At 48.3% G+C, this 25,627-nt stretch overlaps 1 protein-coding gene across 12 annotated transcripts in view; it reads right to left on the reverse strand.

Moving 5' to 3' along the window:
• The window catches only part of camk2d1 (calcium/calmodulin-dependent protein kinase (CaM kinase) II delta 1), a 151,569-nt gene that overhangs the window by 6,775 nt on the left and 119,167 nt on the right, over positions 1-25,627 (reverse strand). For 2 of the 12 annotated variants that reach the window (XM_028805077.2, XM_028805076.2), the window contains exons 8-17: positions 23,260-23,343; positions 20,805-20,899; positions 20,516-20,638; positions 20,276-20,359; positions 19,228-19,270; positions 13,464-13,504; positions 10,021-10,080; positions 7,547-7,591; positions 5,423-5,446; positions 1,678-1,726 (exon numbers count right to left, since the gene is read on the reverse strand). In XM_028805077.2, the coding sequence (XP_028660910.2) occupies positions 1,678-1,726; positions 5,423-5,446; positions 7,547-7,591; positions 10,021-10,080; positions 13,464-13,504; positions 19,228-19,270; positions 20,276-20,359; positions 20,516-20,638; positions 20,805-20,899; positions 23,260-23,343 (648 nt within the window). The remainder of the gene's footprint in view (positions 1-1,677; positions 1,727-5,422; positions 5,447-7,546; positions 7,592-10,020; positions 10,081-13,463; positions 13,505-19,227; positions 19,271-20,275; positions 20,360-20,515; positions 20,639-20,804; positions 20,900-23,259; positions 23,344-25,627) is intronic. The other 10 variants (XM_028805079.2, XM_028805078.2, XM_028805088.2 and 7 more) reach the window with 5 other exon arrangements.

Below are 25,627 nucleotides of genomic sequence, written 5' to 3' on the forward strand. Positions count from 1 at the left end.
CCAGGAGGACCCTGAGGAGACAGCGGCAGCAGGACGGCCCACTGGGGCACAGCGAGGACGGGGACCAGCAGGACGAGGTGGTGGAGGAGAAGGACGAAGAGGAGGAGGAGGAGAGGGGAGGTGGACAGGCTTCTGGAGCGGCCAGAAGGCGGCCTGGCGGGGGGTTTGCAGAAGACAAAGGGACAGGCGGGGGGGGAAAAAAAAACACAAAAGAATGAGAAATTAATGAGTTAAAAAAATAAAGAGAGAGAGAGAATGAGAAAAAAAAAATGAATGAACAAAGACAACACTCGTCCTCCTGGGGGCTTCATGGCGGACCACCATCTTGGCCCCAGAAACACTTGGCATTAGTGGGCCACCTGAACAAAAACCGAAGAGGATGAAATACGAGTGACAGCTCAGCACGGACCCCCATCTCTGCAAAAAAGGATTAGAGGGTCCCAACTGTCACCTGTGCAGGGTCCGGAGAGAGTCTTACAGCACCGTGACTAGTGAAAGGCGCCATGTCAGGGGTCCACAGGGTCCCTACTGTCACCAACTCGGGACCCCACATGTACAGACAGGGTCCCGTGAAACTCTAACTGGCATGTGACCAGCGATAAACAGACGTGAAAGGCGCTATATGATAGGTGGACAGACGTGAAAGGCGCCATGTCAGGGGTCCACAGGGTCCTCACTGTCACATGCACTGAGCCTGGTGTGACGCGTCTCGGTGTCCCCTTCAAGCCTCCGCTGCTTTTGGGGGCTTCACTTCAACGGATGTAAAGATTTAGAGCCCTTAACTGTTTGTGATGAGGGGGGCTGGGTGGTGGTCTTTTGCCCCCCTTTAAACCCCTGCAGATTTTGTTTTCTTTCGTCCTCTCAGCCTGAAGTCGTATGTGAGGACCGTAGAGGTTTATTTGGGCTATTCCTTTGTTTCTTATTCTTTTATATTTTCTTATTTGTTTTTCCCTGAGATGATGATGATGATGATGATGATGATGGGATTACAAACGCAGGGCACTTTACTGCTATAAAATGTTTGCGCTGCGCCACCTGTTGGAAAGGCAGAGACACAGGCGACTCCCAGATACGCCGGCGCTTGTCCTTTAATTGTCGGCTCGGTGGGCCGAGTGGTCCACTTGTCTGTCAGACGTCTTCTGTTCTTTGGGTCTCATTACGTCATTTCTGCACAATACGCGTATCGATCGACTGATTGATTGATTGATTGCACGTTTGTCCCCCGTCTGTATCCTGGTGCTTTACGTTTCTGTTGCTGAATGCGTCTAAATTTCCCCCTGGGCTCAGTAAACTTTACCTACTCTCCTGTAATCTCATTACATCGATGACAATTTGACTTCATAAAACTAGAATGAGGATAACAAGCCCCCCCATTATGTCACATTGTAATGACGGCGGCTCCAGCACCTGCAAACACAAAATGGCGACTAACAGAGCGCAATTACTGTTATGAAATGAATAATCGGCGCCACACGTGATGGCGTACTTCAGAAGGCCGACAACCGGACCGCCGGGACCCCCACAAAGCTGAAACCAAGGCAGAGGGAGGAGTCGAAGTACACAGGGTGTGCAGCGCATAACAAAAAGAAACGCAAACAAGACCTTCATGAGGGAAATCCCAAAATGAGCGCCGTCGCCCCCAGTGAGACCCCCGCCGTGCCACCCCTCGACTCCTACCTTTCACGTCTTCGTCCTCAATGGTGGTGTTTGTACTTTCTGTCGACTCCTAAAAGAGAAAAACAAAAACGAATCCATTAAAAAAAAAAAAATAAAAGGAGGAGGGCCAATGAGCTCATCAATATTCATGAGTGGGGCGGAGCCTCCGGCACAACACACCAAGGCAGTTGGAGGACCCGTCCGTTGAATCGAGTGACGGGGATGGCGACGCGTCACCCGACGTTGACACAGAAAGTGAATCTGATGCATGGTGGCCGGACCAACTGGTCAAGTGACGCTTCAGCGTGGTGCCACATGTCACACACATGCACATGGGGGGCAACTAAAGGGCTCAAAGGAAGGTAATTCCATGCCACTGCAGGGGGTGGAGCATCAACTATGGGAAATTCTGCCTGGGCCCAATGACATCACTTCCTCTATCCGGCTTTAAAAGCCCCCCTTTGCTTGTGACAAGACAGTTCAATTGGGGACTCAGTTCTGTTAAATGAAATTATTATTATTATTTATTTATTTTTTTTCCGATCTCATCTTGAAGTTTATTGGGTGGCCACCCAAACCTCTCAGGTCCTTCTCCAGGGTCACCTTGGAGCTAATTATCCTGCCGACTACGCCAGTGTGACATGATACAAAGGACACCCCAGGGAGGAAGTGACATCATTGGGCCTGCACAAGAAAAAGAGAGAAAGGGCCAGTGCACGCTGCCACCCCCTGGTCTGGCGTGGAACTGCCCTCCTTTGGGCCCTTTAGCTGCCCCCCCACACACACACGTGCCACAGTAGAAAAACAACTGCGACTGACGTCAGCCCCCGAGAGCAACTGTCGATGTTGGGATGGGGGGGGGTGTGGAAGTCACACAGTGCTGTGGTACCCCCAATAACACAAGGGTCCATCGGGCACTGTCACGTGACCCTCTCGTGCGCACACAGAAAGAGGGGTCTGCTGTCCTGACGTCAGGCTGCGTGTTGGTGACCGTCCCCAAACCCCTCGACGTTTCTGTGGATCAGAGAATGGCGGCTCGTCACTGTGAAGCGCACCCTCCTTTATTCTGGAGACCCGATTTGTGTGCCGGGGGGGTGGGGGGGGGCACTCGTTTACAAAGGGATTTGATTTCTTTTATTGTTTTTTTGTGGCCACTGAACAAGAAGCCTGCAGGACTTCAAAGCTGACAACGGGGGGACTTGGTGTCACTTTAAAGAATAAAGAAACGGGCATCATCGTTATCAGCCGATTCTAATTTGAAAGGATAAGGACGCTGGCATTGTGTTCAGTGCCAGCCGACCACAACACGGCTGGGGCGTCACTGCCACTGACCCCCTCTTACCACTCTGGGCAGTTTCATTGTTTCACTGTGTGGATGTTTTGTTTTTTTGTCACATGAGGATTCCGTGTTGAGACTACAATTCCCAGAATGCCCTGCGGCGGGGACACGCCCACCCCGTGTCCCGCTAGGCTGCCTCTCCCTGTCCGTCCATCACGCCGTCTGCCTGCTAAACGCAACGAAAATGAAGGAAACTCGGCTGGAAAGAAACACTCAGGGGGAGTCTGATGTGCTCAAAGGTGAAGACCACCATAAAACTGAGACCTGGCTGAGAGGGGGGCTAAGAATTGTTAACCTGCTGTGGGCCACAAAATGTTATCGTGACGGTGCTGACCCAGAAACAAAATTAAACACAATCAACACCAAAATAAAAACGGACATCAGAGCACAAACAAGGACTAGAATGAAAGAGGCGGCCCCCCAGCATCTGAGACCGACCCCCCCAAGGCAGCCCAACCTGCACGTCATTGAGGAATTCACAAGGAAAACCCAAATGAACTTTGGGAGAACAAACAAACTCCACTGACAACAGCAGAACTGTGGGCCGAGCACTGAGCCGCCGGGCCGAGGACGTCACACTCGGTGTGTGGAGAAAATCTGAGCAGAGCTCCTCATCACGAGGACCAGCGTGCAGGACGAGCCACCACGACACATGTCATGTGAAACACACACACAGCACACTGAGGACATGCACGTCACACACACACACACCGTGTCTTACCTCCATCCTCTCGGCCTGCCACTCGTGCTGGAGATTTTAAAAAATAGTCGACCACCGGACGTCACACCAGAGACCGGCGACTTGACAACAGAAACATCACAGCAGCACGAGACTGTGGTGCACTCAAGCCATGCTGCACACACACACACACACACTGCGACCAGCTGCTCAAACACGGGCACCGCCATCTCAGGCGCACAACTCCACAAGCGCCGCACAAACGGCCTAAAGCGAGCAGCGCCCCGCCGTCCAAAGGAATGGGACCCCAGTGGAGACCTGCCCACCCGAACGTCACGTCGTACTTCACGACTCTCTCTGGAGTCACACATTCACTTTCACGTACTGCCGTCTTAAGGAGATTTGTCACGTGAGGAAGACACAAGTTTTAAGGTCAGGGGGTTCTACTCGCTAATCACGGTGCCCAAGTGTGGCCTGTCGAGTGGCACAGGCAAGTAGGAGCATCACTGGCGTCTCTGAATGGGACAATAATGACCATATAAACCTATTATATAGCGCCTTTCACCCATCTATCTATTATATTATATAGTGCCTTTCACATCTATCACTAATCATGGTGCTGACAGGTTGATTAGCAAAGTAAGAAAATCACTGGATTCTGTGTAGGTGACAATAATGACCATATAAACCTGTTATATAGCGCCTTTCACCCATCTATATTATATAGTGCCTTTCAAATCTATCTGATCCTGCCAATTACGCTAAAACTCTCTCTATGTATCTATCATATAGTGCCTTTCACACCTACATATCTATCATTATATAGTGCCTTGCATCTATCTATCTATCTGGCATACAGCGCCTTTCACATCCGTCACTAGTCACGGTGCCAGCAGTGGTGACCGGCTGCATGCCGAGTAGCTGAGGCCCATTAGAACATCACCAGATCTTCCGCATGTGACACTAATGACGCCAGCCTGGGGTCCCTCAGGCCTCTACCCTGTCCAGCAAACCCCCCCCCAATGCCATCGCTCCCTTGCCCACAGACGTGTCCTGGGGATTTTCAGGTGAAGACGCCCAAAGTTTCCAGGTAAGGTTGTCATTCCTATTGCTGAAAGTCAGAATTCACATTAACGCTGGTGACCACGGGGGCCCTCGTTCAGGTCACCATGCCAGGAGTCACACGGCGGTCAGGCTGCCACTAACGAGGCCCCACACTGTGGCCTATCAGACTGTGGTCTCCACGCTTTGCTCTCCCACCAGAGACGTCCCTAACGAAGTCACAGGTCACCCTCGGTCACTCGGCCTCCTATGAGCAGGTCCTCAGTCAGGCCTCAGGGAGACTGGCCAGCATGCTGTGGTCTTCAGGTGGTCAGCACAATCTGCGCCTTAATCAGGGGTCTTAAAGTTGGTCAGCACACTACGGCCCTTAAACAGACTCTGGTGGTCACTGCATGATCAGAAGGTCCTCAGTCAGACCCTGGACACCGGACAGCATGCCTACTGTTAAAGCTGGCAGACCCTGGTCAGCACACTGTGGTCCTCAGTCAGGCCCTGGCAGATAAGAGTGCATGCTGTGAAGTCGGACCCCATAACACAGTCAGTATGTCATAACCCTCTGATAGTCGGTTTGGAATAAGAAGCCCCTCAGTCGGCCCCCCGGTCAGGCGCTGGACGCGTTCGCTTTAAGCCGTTTATCCCCCTCGACGCTCCTCCACGCACACCAACTTGTTTTCTGGTCAACTCACTTTTGTCGGGAAGCAGCAGGATTTCTAGTGAAATACAAAAAGCGCATCAGTGGCACGTCAGGACAGACAGACAGACATCACAGAGCCCACCAGTCCTTGAACCTGTGGCCAGCAGAGGACCCAACCCAGTGGCACCGCAGACAAAACTCACAGCAGCCCCTCAGGACGTCAAACCGCTGGTCACACACACCGGTGCCAGGGCCTCTGGGGGGGGGGGGGGGGGAGGGGGGGGGGGGGCCAAGGAGGCAAAGGGGCAGCACACAGGCGGGCGCCAAGTTCAGCGAGTGTCAGAAAGCAGCCCACCGCCCTATTGGGGGGGGGGGGCATCTGAATTTAGTAGAAAACCAAAAGGTTCAACGTGGCCTCTGTGGGTGGGAAAGACGGACCACCCACTGCGCCCCCTGGATGTCATGTGGGTCATCTCATTCTGGTAACCATGGTAACGGCCTGAGGCAGCAGAAACCGGACAGCAGCGGCCTTTAGTGCTCACTGGACGTCCAAAGGGTGCGACCGCCTGTCCTGGGGTGCCATATCTGTGCCCAGATAGCACTCATGACCCCCCCCCCAACCCCCCCTGGGTTCTGCTGCCATTTCAGGGGGACGTCACCCTGAGTGAATTCATCAGCAGGAAGAGTCAGCGAAGACAACTTCTGGAGTGTGGCCTTGGGGATCGGGGGGGGGTGTGTGTGTGGGGGGGCCAGTTGGTGGGCTAACATAAAGAAAAATGACCACCAGGGGACACATCATGCCACACTGTCTGCCAATCATATGCCAATGTCACTTTGAGCTTTCTGTCATTCTGAAGTGACATCATAAAGAGAAAAGTGACCACCAGGGGGCTCCTCAACATTCAAGGGGGTACAGCCTAAGGTGGTCCTCATTCATTCTGGAGACCGCAGCATGTGCAAGGCCTGATGGGTAAAATGGTGGGGGGGGGGGGGCACATCAGCAGTCAAAGCCACACCCCTTTTCAATTCATTAAGCAATCGGGGGGCGCAGCATAAGGGGGTCACACTGAGTACGGCACATTAGGGGGGCATAATAAAGAGAAAAGTGACCTCCAGGGGGACACACCAGGAGCCCCTCTGGTTGGTGACTAAATGTTCAAGGGACGCTGCAACCCCTCCCCCAAAGTTGGTCATATAGCCACGGCACCGTGTGCCCCCCACATTCTGGAGGGCCCATTAAAACAGCTGGCTAAGTGAGGCCATGTCTCTAAAGGGGGGGGGTAAGCCGGGGATACATTAGGGGTACGGGCCATTGCCCCCTTTGGTGTCTGCTAGACTTTCAGATGGCGCTGGCACGTCCCAAGTGTCACCATGAGCTCTCACTGTCGTGCACGAGTAGGGCAGTCGGGGACACATCGGGGGTCCAAGCCCCGCCCCTCCTGCTGTTCATTGAATACTGAGGGGGGTACCAGCCTACGGTGGGTCACCAGGAGTTCACCCTCATTCTGGAGTGCCACTGTATATGTCAGGCCTTTTGGTTAAGGGGGCATCAAAAAGAGAAAAGTGACATTCAGGGGGACATACCAATGGTCTGAGCAATCTCCCCTTAGGCCGTTCATTAAATATTCCAGGGTGGTCAAATGGGTGGGTCACTCTGGTACACTTTGGCACTCATCTTCTTCCCACAAGACTGCCAGTTCAATGCCCTCCTTGAGCCACTTGACTTATAAACGTATGTGAGGGGCTCAGGTAGGCAATCTCTGTGAAAGGGTGCTGGACCCCCGGGCTACGTCTGCTCCCCCACCCCAAACGAGGGTCACTGCAAATCAGAGGGTCCATGCCACAGGTCAACACATCACTTCAAAATGGCAAACCAAACAAAAAAAGAAAAAGGCACCCCCTGGAGACCCCGAAGCACGAAGGCACATGCCACACGTAGCACAAAATAAAAAAATAAACCAAAAGCACCAGGAGCGAGGCAGTCGTTTACCTAAGTGCAAGAAACTCATCCCCCAATCCCGGGTGGGCGCCGGTCCATGCAGTGCAAATGATAAAGAAAGCAGAAGGCATTCGGACTCGACAGCATGGCGGCTAACGGGGGTCCCAAAGGAGATGACAACGTTAGTGGAGGACAAAAAGACACAGTGGGATGAAAGCGTTCGGCTGTTCAGTGTACCTTATTTCCATCAGCAGGATTGTGGATTACGGTGGTTTGGGGCTCCTGAGTGTAAGCAGGACAAAGAAAAACAAAATGCAGAAGAAAAGAAGAAAGAAATCGTCTTAATGAGACCACCTTGGGGGGCTTCAGGGAAAAGAGAGCCAAGAAAAACTAAAAAACACACCGGAAGCAAATAAAATTGTGAAAGGCGCCACATCAACAAAGGCAGCATGCGACAGACCTTAACTGAGAGAGACCGGGAATATAGCGCCTTTCAGCAGAACGCAGGGCTGCAGCCAGGAATTCATTTCAGGGAGGAACGACAAACAGCAGGAAACCGAACTTCGAATTTCAAATCTGAAAGGCTGCACCTTGTCTCACTTATAATATGGAAAAAAAATAAAAAACACTCCTTCTGTTATATAGTGCCTTTCATATCAAATAGTCAATTAAATAGAGACATCTACCAATCTGTCTGTCTATTGATAATATAGTGCCTTTCATAGCTACCTGTCTATCTTATCATATTGTGCTTTTCATATCTTCCATAACTACCTACCGTTATATAGTGCCCTTCATATCTATCTAATCCTGCCAACTACACTATCTATCTATCTATCTATCTATCTATCTATCTATCTATCTATCTATCTATCTAATCCTGCCAACTACACTATCTAGCTAGCTATCTAATCCTACCAACCACACTATCTAACTAATCTTGCCAACTACACTATATATCTATCTAATCCTGCCAACTACACTATCTGGCTATCTAATCCTGCCAACTACACTATCTAGCTAGCTATCTAATCCTGCCAACCACACTAACTAACTAATCTTGCCAACTACACTGTCTATCTATCTATCTAATCCTTCCAACTACACTATCTGGCTCTCTAATCCTGCCAACTACACTATCTATCTATCTATCTATCTATCTATCTATCTATCTATCCTGCCAACCACACTATCTAACTAATCCTGCCAACTACACTATATATCTATCTAATCCTTCCAACTACACTATCTATCCCTGCCAACTACACTATCTGGCTATCTAATCCTGCCAACTACACTATCTATCTATCTATTTAATCCTGCCAACTACACTATCTATCCCTGCCAACTACACTATCTAGCTAGCTATCTAATCCTGCTAACCACACTATCTAACTAATCTTGCCAACTACACTATATATCTATCTATCCCTGCCAACTACACTATCTGGCTATCTAATCCTGCCAACTACACTATCTAGCTAGCTATCTAATCCTGCCAACCACACTAACTAACTAATCTTGCCAACTACACTATCTATCTAATCCTTCCAACTACACTATCTGGCTCTCTAATCCTGCCAACTACACTATATCTATCTATCTATCCCTGCCAACTACACTATCTGGCTATCTAATCCTGCCAGCTATACTATCTATCAATCTATCTATCTATGTATCTATCTATCTAGATATCTGTCCCTGCCAACCACACTATCTGTCTATAATGCAGTGCCTTTCATCTTCTATTTACTGATATATAGTGCCTTTCCTATTTGTCAATTATCTTGCACTTTTCGTATCTATTGATAATATAGTGCCTTTCATCCATAATCTATCAATCAGTCTATTGTATGTAGTAGCCTTCCTTTCACATATATTTATCAATCTCTTACACAATGCCTTTCACATTTATTAATCTACTATATAGCGCCTTTCACATCTAACAGACTATTTCAGACACCTACCTATTTTAGTGCCATTCACAGCTGTCTCTTGTGGTCTGTGTCTTCCAACCCATCTCTCTCTCCCCCGTCTCTCATTTGGTGCCCTTCACGTCTGGGTCCCCGTGTGCCATACCATATAGCGCCCTGCCTACCTGTCTGCTCTCGCCCCGCTGACCCTGATCGGGTTTGACGACCCGACAGACCACAGCCATCCCAGCGTGGCCCCCTAGTGGATGAAATGAGCAAAGAGGAGCACCAGGCTGCCAGTTCCACCGGGTGGTGATCCTGAACTCCTCATTTCAGCTGCCCAAGTGGCCCTGGCAGAGTCTGTTCAAGCGCCATATTAAAATCACAGACCGGCTGCTAGTGCTCACAATATGGTGTCCTGGTACGGACCAAAAAAATGTCCCTAAATCAAAACCCAAAGCAAACTGCCCAAACTTGGCCATCTCAAGAAGGTCTATTCTCTATTGGTGGGCAGCTCTGTCAGTCACAGTGCCCACCCTCTACAAACACAGGCGCCCGTTCAGCTTCCTGCCGGTTTAGATGAGCAAAAGCAAAAGCACAAAAAGAAAAAAAACAAAAACTCCACGGGGTACAGCAACTGACCATGGCATGCAAAACTGGCAAACAAAAAAAAACACTAAGGATGGGCTTTTGTGCCCCCTAAGACCACCATAAGGCTTCACAGAAAAGAATGTCCTCCAAAAATGAAACATGAATATGAAAAAGAAGAGGAAAGAGGAAGGAGCAATCGAGAAGTACCAGGGCTGGCGTGGCGACGGGCTCTTTAGGGCTGGTAACTATGTTGGCCTTGTTGTTGATCTGCAGGTGGATTAAAAAGAGAAGAGAGAGTCAGACAGACGCCGCCATTCAAGTACCTGTAAGACCAGGAGAGACCCCCAGGAAGACCCCCCACCAGAGAAGAGACACACACTCTTAATCTTCATAGTAGCGAGACAAGTCACGGTCTGTCACCCGAGTGTATAAACTGAGCACACAAGCCTCGGTGGACTTCTCATCTGCCCAGTTTATGCCAACACAGCACCACGTGTGCCCTGAGAGGACCCGGCAGTCGTAAACTGGGCTTTCTGTTGACAGCACAAGCACATCCGCAATCAATGGACCAAGAGTCCGGCTTAAACAGCGCAGGTGACGTCACACAAGGCGACTCTGTCACCTAGCAAATGGGACTCGCATCCTAGCAACCGCCACCCAAATGGTGGCATCCATGGAAAAAAAACAAAAAGGCATTGTGGGAACGTCACACTAAAATCAAAGAGCAGCTCACACTCACACCCAGGCAGGAACAACCCCTGGACACGGGGTGCCAGTCCAACACACAGACGGGCAAATTGCCAGTCCACCCGACCTGCAAGTCTTTGGGCTGTGGGAGGAAAGCCGCGCAGACACGGGGAGGACCCAGGAAGCGAATCACCGGGTCTCGGGCTACCGCGGCGCCATCGAGCTGTGAGCGTATATGAAATAAAATGAAGCAACCTTGAGATCTGCCACATGTCAGAAGCAGAGAATAAAGAAAAATGAATGAAAGAAACAGAAGTGAAACCAGCAGGCTCTGCCATTTAGTAAGCGTCTCGGTGTTAAAGAAGCTGCTTTAAGCGCCTCAGCGTTGACCCCTAGCAGGACTCGGGTTCAGTTCGGGGAAACCCGAGTGCCACTTGGAGAGGTGACGTGTGCTGATCCGCTTTGCAGTGTTAGGCTGGAATTACACACGGGACGGTGCCCTGCTGCCATCTAGTGGATGAAATAACAACATCATGATGCCAATAAGCATAAATAGTTCTGTGCTTTCTGCCAATCTCATCAATATTCATGAGGGGGCGGAGCCTCCAGTGAAAATCACAAAGGCAGCATTAAGGACGGGTGACTGAGATGACGACGTGTGCAGTGACATTGATTCCCGATGCGCCTGCTGAATTTGGTCAGGTGGTGGCGCCACAGTGGCTGCGAGACACAAAGGCAAAATAATTGTGAACCGAAAGAGAAGACAAGTGAGACGTCAGCTCCCCCCGATCACAATGTGGCGACTGTCGAGGCTCGTGTTGGGCATAACAGGGCAGTTACTCAGCCTGGCACTGTAGTAGCCCACAATAACACAAGGGGCGTGCCCGGCATGCGGATCGGGTAACAGAAAAAAAAAGTGCGATTGTGACGTCGGGCTGTGCGTTGGTGACCGTCTCAAACACGTCACGTGAAGGACGTGTGCCAAACCTGCATCAGTGTCATGGTGGGCACCCGACAGACCTTTCCTCTTGCGTTTATGTTGCCATTTTTTACATTTACACGTTTCTGTTACACGTAATAACTTGTGGGGAAAACAGCAACTTTTGTTCCCACCTCCCCCCCCCCCTTTCCGAGGGGTAAATGTAACGTTGAGGAAGTGAATCAGCTGCCCCCCCTCGTCAGACCCCAACACCGAGGTGCGTCAGAAGGAAAGTCGAAAAACCTCATTTGTCTCTCATTATGGGGACTCGGACACTTCAGGAAGGGGCTTCACCACTCTGTGACATCACACCACACTAAAAAAAATGCAGGGGGGGGGGGGCTTGAAAATTTGTTATATGCTGGGGTGGGCAAAAGCAGGTTTACAGTTGTTTGTATGGAGAGAGTCGTGCAGCTTATGATGATTACAAAAGCTTTATTAACTTTAGTAAGGGAGGACTGGCATGGGCTGGCATCCCAAACCTGGAAAGGGCATTCATTATACATTACACAGCCGGGGGGGAATAAGGTAAGTAAGGAATTGGAGGAGACACCGTATTCGGAGTAATGGCTTCCCCCGGCTGGGTAATGAAGAATGCCCTGTCCCAGTTTGGGATGCCAGCCCATGCCAGACATCCCCTTACATTTTATTAACTAGGAAGAATGGCACAGTGGCATAGGGCACTTAATACAAGAATAAACTCTGTTTCTGTATCTGCCCAGCCCTGAATAAATACCGTATGTACTCGCGTATAAGTTGGGGTCTTACAACCTGAAAAATCGATACTAAAATCAGACCCCCGACTTATACGCCCATTCAGCTTTGCCACACTTATTATTATTATTATTTTTTACATCTTTGTGCCTCCTCCAATCTCGCTCATCAGTTTCTCAGACACATCGTATTTTGTTGCAGCAGTGCAGTTACCAATTACGTTTGCCACTTCAACGACTTTTAATTTAAAACCAGCTTCATATTTTCTTCTGATCGTAGATGAGGAATGCTCTTATGATGAAGGTGTATGAGGGTGTGAGATACCAAACACACAAAGCAGTGCAAACGTCACTCCGGGCATCACTGTGTGGTCACGTAGGCACAATGGAGAGAAGAGAAAGGCCGTGTGCCCCGTGGTTACTCTCTCAGGTGGGCATTAGCATATCGTAATCTCTTGGACCAATAGTGTGAGTTTTGCACATTTGACTCTATCTATCTATCTATTATATAGTGCCTTTCTATCTATCTATCTATCTATCTATCTATCTATCTATCTATCTATCTATCTATTATATAGTGCCTTTCTATCTATCTATCTATCTATCTATCTATCTATCTATCTATCTATCTATCTATTATATAGTGCCTTTCTATCTATCTATCTATCATATGACCAACATTATAAAATACCAGAAATTCTACGGTAAAGTCAAGTCCCGACTTATCTGCAGGAGAACATAAACGCGAGTGTATACGGTACCTAATATAAAACGGGGGGGGGGGGGGGGGACTCAAAAATCTGTGGAATTGACTGACAGCACAGGAGTCGGGTGCAGTTATCGACTTGGCCACTAGGTGTGCTGCTGTGCCCACAGCCTGGGTAATCAGTCCGGCACGTGGCATCGTGCCGAGTTCATCGAGATTCGTTTATTCTACAGTCGTGCGCGTGACTTCGGCAACTTTCTTTCAACACACCGGGGGAAAAAAAAAAAACCACATTATTCTGCAGCGCCGCGGCCGACCTGCACCCTCGCCGTGGGCACTCAACGAGTTTTTGACCAAACACAACGCGCTTTTTGCTTTGTCAGGTTTTTTCGTGTTCCAGGATTTTAAAATCGAGACCGAAGGACCCGCCGGGCAGCATCCTGTGGCGGCGTCACGGGACTTCGCTTTTCAAACGGCCGACGCATCCACACCTGCCGCCCCACTCCGTGAAGAGAGAAGCCGAAATGAAGGGGCAAGCGGTGCCAACACTGGGGTCCCCACTCACCTTCACGCCATCCGCTTTCTTGTTCAGCAAACTTTTCGCTGCTGCAAAGGAGAAAACAAAAAGTCCGCCATTAAAAACACAAAGGCAGGCGACTTTAGTCAGCATTATCACAAAGTCAAACACGGCTGGGGGGTCCGACTCAGCAAAAGGAAGGAAGGAAAAAACAAACGACAAGGCTGAAGAGAAGAGAAGAGCGAATGCAGAAGAGGAGGAAGTGAAGGGCTCTCTGGGGGTCTTAGCCATTCTCATGTCTGACGCCCAGCAACAATCTGGAGTTTGGGGGGGCACTGTGTCACCACGGGTTGAAGATCGCAGTCAGGAGATGGGGGGGGGTACCAAAACCTGAAGGAAGAACGAGACGCGAGACCACCTGACCGACCGACCGACCGGTGAAGCGACTTGTGGTTGGGAGGGTTTGAGAAATCAAGTGACTTCAGGGAGGGAAACTTGGACCACGTGACCCCCTGTGGTGACACTGATGGTGACGTGCATCCCAGCGGCCACATGACAAACCAAGAAACAAACCATGCCACACGGCGGCTCCTTGGTGAACTGCCATGGGTGGTCAGCCAGGCTCAGAAGTGGGCTCTCTTTGCAGACTGCAAATCTTTGAGTGGGCCATTTCTGAGCATGGCAAGCGGGTGACGTCAGCTGATAGCACCGTCAGCACCCACCTTGTCTGCACCACTATACCCCCACCTCCGTCCACAGTGCAAATCCCATCCTTGTCGCCGAGATGGTACAGCGGGCAGCACTGAGGTTATCCACCAACGCGTGACGCCTACCCGAGATCAGAATGTTGGCCTGTTAGCTGGCACTGCAAGGAGACCCCCATCTTCTAATGGCTTCTTCCACCAGCACGGTAATGCGCTGGTGTCACGAATATAACGACGGCTTCGGTGGTCTTCACTGGCCTAACCAGTCAATGGATCTGAAGCCAACAGGGCATCTTTGGGGTTGTGGCAGAGTGAGAGACGGGGGGTCACGGGTGTGTTTGACCGACGTGGAAGTCCGCGGCTGTCTGCTGTGTAAAAACAAAATGGTGTGACAAGAAAATGGAAACAAGTAACTCCTTAAAGCATCTCGACGGCGGAAAACTAACATCAAAAATGTATACAAATAATTAAATACTAACGCAGAAGAAGCCAATCAGGGGGTGTGTGTGTGTGTTGTCACGTGGCTCATCCTTGGTAAGCAATCCCACCTCGGGGCGAGAGGTGGCGCTGTTGTCTCATTCTGTTCCCACATAGACGACGCCCAGTGAGGGCAACTGACTCCGCCCCTTCTCTATATACTCGAGGCCCCTCATTGTGGACTGAAGCGCGATAAGAAATGGAATTCTGCACCAGACATGAAGACGGCGACTCTTTATTTGGGTTTCTATGCGCCACTTGGCGCCATTTCTGCTAAAATGTTTTCTTTTTTGTGACCCGGTGGGTTCCCCAACATTTACTGGGATGGCACCGTATGTTGTATAGAATTGTGTAGGCACGCTCACTGAGCCAATTCTTAGGAACTCCTGTACACCTGCTTCATCGTGCAATCGTCTAATCCAGGGGCGATGGGTCACACGGGGTCGTGACTCACCGTTGTATTCAGCGGGTCACTAACGGCTGGCAAAGAGTCTCATGACGGATCACCACAGGCATTGACGTTACTCCACCATGACGGTCAGCGGAGATTCTTCAAGGACGAGAATAAAAAGATTAAGAAACACTCATCTGATCAGCCAATCGCGTGGCATCAAATCCTGCAGGTCAGGAGCTTCAGGTAACGTTCACATCAGACGCCAGAAGAGGGGGAAAAAATGGGACCTTAGTGATTGGCAGGATGCTTGGCGTATTCCTGCTGATCTCCCATCCAGTGAGTAGCCGTTGTGTGGACAGAAAGGCCTCGTTGACGAGAGCGGTCAGCTGGGAATAGCCAGACTGGTTCAAGCTGACAGAAGTCCAAGGACCACCCTGCACAATGGTGGGGAGCAGCAGGACAGCATCTCAGAATGCACAGCAATGGCACCTTGAGGAGGAGGAGGGTGGGCTACGACAGCAGAAGACCACGTTGGGTTCCACTCCTGTGAGCCAAGAACAGAAACCTGAGGCTGCAGTGGGCACAAAGCCCACCAAAACTGGGCAGCTGAAGACCAGAAAAATGCTGAGGCACGCAGGTGGTAGGGTGAGAATTTGGAAATCCAGGCTGGCGGTGGCAGTGGTGGTGTGGCAAATGCTTCCTGGGCAGACTTTGGGCCCGTTGATACCAATCATTCTCTTGAATGCCATGTGTTGCTGCTGACCATCTGTGCTCAAATCAAGTACCACAAGTTCTGCTGGTCAATGTTGGGGTGCAAACCCCATCGTTCTCATTTAATTCTCGATTAATTTGGTCCAAAAACACTAAGGGGCTGCCATGCGCGCCAGTACAAAGAACAAAAGAAAAGAAAATCAAGAAGGCCGTCACAGACGACTGCTTCTGAGCGCCCCCCTGTGGTGCAGTCGTGGTCCAAACTGAGTGCCTACTTCTGCCAGCTGCCGACTTTAAAGGCGGGGCCACCTTAAGGGGTGGAGTCAGTGGCTCTCACTTCTCTGTGCTGTGCAGGGAACAAAAGACGGGAAGGTTAGCATGAGATGCCCCCTCTAGATCTGGGGGGATTACCCGCCTCAGAAGAGCCCAGATGTGCATGCATGGCACCGTGGCTACTTGCACCGTGTCACAGGGCCAACTGGCTTCATGAACATGACGAGGAGTCCGGTGGTCTTCAGCGGCCTTTTCCATGAAGACATCAGAACACCTCTGGGATGCAGTAGAACGGGTGTGGAGGGGATGATGGGGGGGGGCGGTGGCCGTGAATGTGCAGCTGACAAATCTGCCGAAACCGCGTGAAGCCATCGTGTGTCACCGAGAAGCAGAATCACTAAGGAATGTTAGCAAAGATCTTGTGGAATCCATGAGGTGGTCTGGAGAGCTGACGGAGGTCCTACCCCCCGTTACTATGGCGGTCATTGATTGTGTGCGCTCTGCGTGTACCGCACGTTACGTCGAATGCCACGTATTTCTGCTATTTTGACATTTCTGAACTGTTCTGAGGTGACGAGAAGCCCGACTCGTCCTAAAGTCACAAGAATGCAACGTGCAAAAGCCCCAGCTTGCCAGGAGAAGACAGCTGAGGGGTTTAAAAGCCATCAGCAGAGATAACGAGAGGAAGCATTCAAATATTAAACTGAAGAGGTGCCCACCTCCACTCCTGTCCCTTTAGCTTGAGCTGAGCTGGCCAGTCTGATAGATTCAGTCCTCGACGACCCACCGCAGACCCCCACAGCTTTGGAAGAATCTGGGGTGACATTAATGCTGTCCCCTCTCTGACTATGTGAAAAGGAGCCAATCGCAATCCCATTTCTTAAACGGGCAGCTGACTGGCAAGTGTCAAGTCGCTATATAGCGGTGACGCCAAAGAGCTCAGCTACAGTAAAGGAGCAGGCCGTGGAGCGACGGGCGCCATCTCTGTGAACGTTCAAGACCATGCAAAGAGCCAGAAAGAAAAGGACACCCGTCCGACTTGAGGGGCTCAGCGTCACATTTGAGATAAATGAACAAATCAAAGCGTAGAAAGGGGGTCTTTTAGTTATTGATTTTTTGTTTTTCTTTTAGTTAAGCATCACTTTGTAACCATCAGACCAAAGTTAGAGAGAGAATCGCAGAAGTAAAGGACTGGAATTAAAAGGCAGGCGTGAGAGGAAGGGGTTAACTCCAGCAAGCAAGGTCGGTGATTATTCAGGCACTGACTGCAGGAGGGATGCAAAAAATATCCCTGCGTGCAAAACGGGGGTCTTACCTCACAGGAAACACATCCCAAATAATGGATAAAAAAAAAAAAAGAAAGTGAAAATAAAATGAAAAAAAGGCAAACAATGATACGTGAAAAAAAAAAGAAAGAAAAGAATCTGGCAATAAAGGCAACAATAGGTTAAGAGAACAAAGGAGGAGCAAAGTCTGCAAAAAAAACACACTGCAGATAACCGTCATGGCCAGCATCGGCCAGTCTGAGCGGCGTCAGGCGTGAGGCAGGAATCACTTCTGGGCGTGGTGCCCGTATGCAGCCCGGGCACACCCACTGGAGCACAGCAGACCAACTTAGAGACGGTGGCCGGGCCTGCAGTCTCAGGTGCCCACCACTGTGCCACCCACACCCGTGCAAAAAACGTCAAGCGCAGGACTGTAAAGTGGTCAGGACATAAAAATGAAATACACTCGAGGAGCGCCGCATGGGGGCATCAGATTTCATCAAGTCACCCATACTTGTGAACTGGAAATCTCGTTCTTTCAGCAGTATAATCACGTTTATTTTGCACACATTTTTCTGTTAAAATATATTTTATATACAGTACACATGTGCCAACATGTGTGCCAACATGTGTGTGTGTGTATATATATATAGGGTAAGTCAAAATTATGTTAACACTAATGGCACTGCTATGTATATACTGCACTTTTATACAATTTTTTGCGGACAATTTATGTGCCACGTATGGTCCACATGTTGAAGATGATGGTGAACAGGTCGAGACGTTCCTGTAAATCATCTTGCACATATGAAGTATGGTTTGTGAATAAATTGTTTCGTCCATGTATATGTGTGTGTATATATATATATATATATATATAGTATATATAAATATTGTTAAGCATGTGCAAGTAGCAGGCATCTTCAGGGCTCACACCAGGTATGCAATACCACACTTAGACGACAGGGGGTGCCATTGCTAACCGAATCTTCTTTGCCCGCCATGGTTCTGAGGGACCACAGCCAGAAGACAAGTGACGTCATCTCCTCTCTCAACCCTTCCAGGAATTTCCTATAAAACGCAGACAGCCACTACAAGTGGGCGATCATTTCGGACTCTCAATGCCATTAGAGACAGAGCTCCAAACCCAAGGTGCCTTATCTGTGATTCTCCTTGTGGATTGCCAAGGCCGTAATTTTACACCTTTGACATGCTTTTCAATTTTGAACTATTTTGCCATCATTAAATAAGACTTGCCTGGTTGGCATCCCAATTATTACTGCTCTCTAATTTATTACAGTGGCACAGTTGTTCCTCCATTTAACGAATTAGATCCATAAGTGGGTTTGGACATCTTCCCCTGGTATCCTGCCAACTACGCCACTGTGTTTATTATCATTGTACTTATTTATCACAGTGGCGTAATCAGCAGGATGGATATCTGGATATAACAGAAGACTCTCAGAAGGGGTGGGGAGGAAACAATGGACTTCATCTTCTGGCTGTCATCTGAACTTGTGGGGTCCGTGTCTGTTGTGTCAGGGGTTTGGGGAGCTGCACGCCCCCTGGTGTCCACACTTGACTATACACAGTATATACTCACACAAGGTGTATCAATACACCCATACACAACCAATAGAGCCTTTCCTTCCTTCCTCTCTATTATATAGTGCCTTTCACATTCATCTATCTATCATATCTTATAGTGCATTTCACATCAATCTATCTATTATATAGTGTCTACCATATCTATTATATAGTGCCTTCACATCTATCTATCTATCTCTTATATAGTGCCTTTCACTCTCTCTCTCTATTATCAGAATTAGACAACATTAAAAGTGGTGTCCCTCGGGGTCACCGCTGTGGCTGCTGCTCTCTTTAATTTACATATTTGGTCCTGAAACTGGGAGGAATGGTGGATAATCTAAAAATCAGCTGATCATTACAGAGAGAAAGACGCACAGAATGCAGACTTGTCATCATACCTGAAAAGTTTCTGGTGGCCAGCATGGTGGTCAGGATGGCGCCCTGCAACATGAGAGGTACACGTTAGGGAAAGCAATGAAAACCAAACACACACTCAGACAAATGTCACAAATACACCGGATGGCCAAACGTATGTGGCTGCCTTTTCAAAGGACTGAGCTCAGGTTGTCACCAACAGGTGCCATCAAATCAGCACATGGCTGTGCCGTCTTCACAGACAAATGGTGGGTCGCACTGAAGAGCTCAGTGACTTTAGACATGGCAATGTCATCAGGATGCCACCTTTGCCATAAGTCAGTATGTGAAACTGCTGCTCTGCTCGATTCCCCTGGTCAAAAGTAGGTGCCATTATTGTGAAGTGGAATCGCCGAGGAGCAACAACAGCTGAGCCGTGAAGTACACGGCATGTGCTAATGGCCTCTCCTCTGTGGCACCAAACACTACACATCTGTACATGTGCCGTCGAGAGTTAAGACCACTGTGCCCAATGCCAAGCATCGGCTCTGACCTCACCTGCCCTGTGCTGTGCCCACCTGCTGGTTCATTTCTAATTCTGTTGCACGTGTGCTGCCATCTTCTTTTGTTCCCCTTTGACTGTCAAGTTCTGTCTCGCAGTCCCGTATGTGCGGTGGGCGACTCCTAGTTACCGTGTTTATCGATTTTCTGCTGCTCTTACTTATTCATTGGATTTATTTAAACATCACCGTCTGATTGTTTTCTTGTGTATTTTCGCCTGGAAATACTCCCCTGCTGCCCCCCATCGTCCCTCCAACTGTGGCACAGGACGCTCGCTGTGCTCTCACAGCGTTTGTGACAATAAAGATCTCAGGCCCCTCTCTAATTTGATGTTTTTCTGACCTTCTGCTGCCCGTTTCACGCCAACATCAAGTCCACCTGTCATGGCCGTCCATAAAGGTGCCAGCTCTCCCATAATTAACGGCTTCAGATGTCATTGTAGTTTACTCCCCGGGGTCTCAAAATGAATATTACAGGTGGGCGCAGTCCCTTTCCCTTCCTACATCTCCAGCCGCCCTTTCACTTTATTACCTTCAGCTTTCGTCTTGCATTGAATTTCTTCAGGCAGTCCACCGTCTCCTGTCTGTGCATCATGGAAGCGACAGTTGAGCGTTGCTAAAAAGAGAATTAAAAGAAAATATCAATTAAAAAAATCATCGATGCAGAAGAGTTCAGTGTGAGATTAGGACAGTGAGCTATAAGGGTCCTGAAGTGATCGAGAAATCGAATGGACGTCACGCAGACACGTTACCAGGAGAAAGGCTGACTTACGCAGATCCAGGGGTGCTTGAGGGCCTCCGCCGCGGTTATCCGCTTAACCGGGTTGATTGTTAACATTTTATTGATGAGGTCTTTGGCTTCCGGGGTCACAGTGTCCCACTCTGGGGACGGAAACTAGAGAAACACATCAGAAATTATTAGGGCTGCCGGACAAAAAGCGTAAAGCAGTAGAGAGGAAGACGACGAAGAGCAGGAACACATCCCCACGTCAAGAGGAACGGGCGCTCAGTGCCAAATAGCAGGCCATTCATCGATGCCCATTCCAACTCGGTTCACTCACGTCATAAGCGCCAGCCTTGATCTGCTGGTACAGTCTGTGCTGGTCTTCATCCCAAAATGGAGGGTAGCCCACCAGTAGAATATACAGGATGACTCCTGAAACGATGAAAAAGAACAAACGAAACACAACACTGGTGAGTGACCCTGGACCACAGCCACTCAGACCGGACTAGAAACCTTGGGACCACCGTGTCGATGGCTCACATACAATACCGCAGCTCAAGGACCAATCAAAAGGCAGTATATACACATATGTACTGTGTGTGTGTGTACGTATATACATATTATATATAAGTGACGTTGAAAAAGTTTACACATTTTTATATTTTCGTTGGAAATGGTGAAGGCGGGAGGAGCAGTAATTGGACAATAAAAAGTTGGTACAACACTGAGAAAATTACATCGCAAAGGAAGGTGACTGTAGAAAAATGTTTTTGAAATTCGCAATAGTTAAAAAAAAAAAAAAATGCAGAAACTTTTTGAACATCCCTCGTATATACATACAGTAAATATATTCACAGCATTCGTAGTCTGAAACGCGATCTGACTATATACCACATAGATATATATATATGGTTGAAGTAGTTTACTGTCAAATAAATGCAAAGAGTACGCGACACGTTTTTCGCCCTCATTCTGGGCTCATCAGGCGTACACACTCTACTGCACTCCCTCTCGGGAATCGAACCTCGGACGTCAGCGCCAGAGGCGAAGCCCCTAACATTGCGCCACGGCGTGTGGTTCCTTTATTTGACACCATGTAGATCGGGGTAATTACATTCATGGCATTCGTAGTCTGAATCACAATCTGATTATTTGGGTGGTTACGCCTCTAGCGCTGACGTCCGAGGTTCGATTCCCGAGAGAGAGTGCAGTGAGTGTGTACGCCTGATGAGCGCAGAATGAGGGCGAAACACGTGTCGCGTACTCTTTGCATTATTTAACAGTAAACTATTCCAACCATTCTATGATCTGCTTCTCACCACTGAAGAAGGGCACCGTGGTGGATGTTAGCCGACTTGCTGACCAACCACAAGCGTTACCTGGTAGGTAACCACCCATACAATCAGATTGTGACACAGACTACGAATGCAATGAATATATATATATATTATTATATACACACACACACACACACACACGATCCTCCAGTTCAAATGTTTGTAATGCGCCATCTGTTGGAATGACAGAGACATAGCAACCAGACAGACACACACATACACATACACGTGTTTATTTGAAGTAATAAAATGCATTGCTACAAATATTTCTGAAGCACCATCTGTTGCAATGACAAATGCAATGTATATGTCTCTGCTCTGCTTCATACCGTTTCAATAGTGGATTCATAAAAGCAGTGTTAATGTTTGGGATGCACCATCTGCTGGAATGGCAAATGCAATGCATTTTATTACTACAAATGTTTGGGATGTGCCATCTGTTTAAATGACAGAGACATGGCAACCAGACAGACACACATGAACACATACATTTATTTGTAGCAGTAAAATACATTGCTACAAATGTTTGTGACGCGCCATCTGTTGGAATGGCAAATAAAATGCATTTTATTACTACAAATGTTTGGGATGTGCCATTTTCTTAAATGACGGAGACATAGCAACCAGGCAGACACACATGTACACATACACTTATTTGTAGCAATAAAATACATTACTGCAAATGTTTGGGATGCACCATCTGTTGGAATGGCAAATGCAATGCATTTTATTACTACAAATGTTTGTGATGCGCCATCTGTTGGAAAGATAGATTCAATGCATAGGTCTCTGTTGCGTGCCATGTTATGCGTATATTCATAAAAAGTGGTGTTAATGATTGTGAAATACCATCTCCTGGCATGACAAATGTAATGCATTTTATTAGTGCAAATGTTTATGATATGCCATCCGTTGGAATGACAGAGATATACAGAAGCAACCAGTCAGGCACACAAATACACATATACTTATGTGTAGTAATAACATGCATTAATTACAATTGTTTAGGAAGTGCCATCTGTTGGAATGACAGAGATGTACAGTAGCAACTAGTCAGACACACACATACACTTATTTGTGGTAATAAAATACATTACCACAAATGTTTGTAATGGACCATCTGTTGGAAAGATAAATGCAACGCATACGTCTCTGTTATATGCCATTTGGTATGGGGTTCACAAAAGCAGTGTTAATGTTTATGAAGTGCCATCTGTTGGAATGACAAATGCAATGCATTTTATTACTACAAATATTAGTGATGCACCACCTGTTAGAATGGCAGACACACAGACACTTCTCCTTTGATTAAGGTGGATATACACACATATAAAGTACACACACAGTTTATTTACAGAAATTAAAAGGTATTGTGTAACCTAATGTAATATGAGCTGCAGACACAGTAAGAGCACAGCTAACCTGCACAAGAATGACAAATGAGCGGCAGCTTACCACAAGCCCACATGTCCACGGGTTTTCCATAAGGATCTTTCCTTAACACTTCCGGTGACAAATAACCAGGAGTCCCAGCAAAGCCTGTGAGAGATCATAATGTCAAGTGAAGAAGAGAAGGCATGAGTAGGGCATTACATGCCCATGCAGAAAGGCACACATATGGTCTGCTGGCACAAGGCAACAGCAGTTGTGAGAGGGACTGGGTCCAGAAGATGGCACAGGGAAGACAGAATTCACGCAAGGCTCAGAACTGGGAAGATAATAATTAAATAAAGTGTAGCCTGGCACACAGTCCAAAAACCAGTGTGGTAAGTCACAAGGTAAAAAGGGTAGAAAAGGGCAGAACACAATCAATCATCGCAACTGAGAATGTCGCCTTCCCATTGAGCTGCTCCAGGGGCGACCCACAGGACCCGCTGATGGGAACACCTGGGAATTCCCCAAGAAGAGCTGGAATCTACATCTGGGTACAGGGACGTCTGAGGGTCTGCTGGCACCACGACCCTCACCAGGGAGATAAGAGGAGTTTAACTTAAACCCTAAGGGGGGGCGGGGGTGGGACCACCTATCTCTGCAGTTGAGGCTCCGCCCCTACCAGTATTTAATGGCCGCTTGTGTTTGTGATTCCTGCTTTTTAATTTATAATTCATCCTTAGCAGGACGTTCTGGCGTCCTCTCCTGCTCATTTCAAGCTACTGATTTTGCGTTTCTGGATTTGTTTGCTTTTAAGTGAACCTTTTAGGCAAACTTGTTATTCTTCTTGATTTTGATCTTCCTTTGGAATCCTGCTGAATAAATTCTTTAAGTATTAAGGGAACACTGTGTGGTCCTTTGACCAAAGGTGTCTTTTTTAATAATTTTCCTCTCCTTATTTTTGTGGACTTTTACACTTTTGAACTTTAAAAGACTTGCCCCCCACCCCCTTTCTGGGCCTGTGCAGGCCTGCCTTTTTAGTTTGGGACTAGGCTGCCTGGGGTGAGGCCTACTCTGGGCACTCAGGCCTGTAAATATGGCAGGATTTGGCCCTTTGTGGCTTTTTTTTTACTTTTTGGTATTTTTCAAAGACCGAATCCCCACTGAAAGCAGCTGCACTTTCATCAGTTCAAGAGAGGAGAACATCTGCTATGGCTGACAAACATCCAGCCTGATAAGAGGTGGGGGCACAGGAATCATCAGCACATTTGGCTTCTGTTAAGAAAGACACTTGAAGTCAAGTCAGAATGACCCTGTCACTTTCTGCACACTTTATTGCGTTGTCGTCTTTATTTTAAATGTATCTACACTCCGTATCCCATAATGACAAAGTGACAACTCTCTAGTGAAGTTCACGAGGGTGGGTTTCAGCCAAAGTTTTTCTTATTTACGGAAATGTGCCTCGTCGCTGATGTCACATGACGATGACATCTCGATGAACGGTTTGCAGAAATGTTGGTGCACAACTCTCTACGGCTCTCCATGTCTCTCTCAGTGAGCTCCTGCACTGCCATCACGTTGTGTGGATGGACATGAAGGCCCTCGTGGAAAATCAAAGACGTGCTGGAAATGCCCGAGGCAGACGCGTGCTGAACGTCTAGCAGACTGCAAAATGGATGCCCTTACAGCTTGGCGTTTGTACACTCAGTCCGAGGACGGCCTGCAGATTTCCTGTTCAATGTTGGACCCGTCTGTCTGAATTTTGAATTGTGTTCCGATTTGGGACGTCGCCGTCAGGAGGAATGCTGAAGTGCGTTTGGAAGGTGCATTGTGTAGTGATGATGGAGTCGTCGTTTTTGATGAACGCTTTGACAGCAAAAGCAACGGTGAGCCCCGGACCAAGGCATGTGGCCGACCGACTGAAAACTACAAGGGGTCGCCTATCAAAGGACCCCCCTACCCCACTTGGCTGCCTCTTCATTTTGGCTCACCCCTGTAGATGACTCAGCCCTCAATGACAACTCGGTTTTGCAGGACCATAAACAGGGTGGACCCCCAACTCTTTCTGGCTCGTCTTTCAACATAAACATTTTCTGAACACAGGATGTCACTTTGTCATTACGGGTTGTTTGAGTACACATGGATGGGTGGGAAAAAAATGCCAAGGGTAACCATTTAAAATTCAATCCACAACATTGTCAAGTGAGCAGAAGGTGATGGGGTCCGACTTGCACACAAAACCCACCATACAATCACATGAGGGCTACCATTTTTAATGACATCGTAATGACGACTTCTGCCCGTGTCACCCTCTCCTAAGTAAAACATCGGAGGAATTCCATACTTGCAGGGATGTGAAGTTTGTCATAAAGGCACAAACGGGGGGCTCTTTCAGGCTGGATTTCCCTTTTTGTTGCGCCTTTACTCGTACACATGACACTCTGTTAAGGCG

Source organism: Erpetoichthys calabaricus, chromosome 7, assembly GCF_900747795.2.
Source record: "Erpetoichthys calabaricus chromosome 7, fErpCal1.3, whole genome shotgun sequence".
Taxonomy (NCBI): Eukaryota; Metazoa; Chordata; class Cladistia; order Polypteriformes; family Polypteridae; genus Erpetoichthys; species Erpetoichthys calabaricus.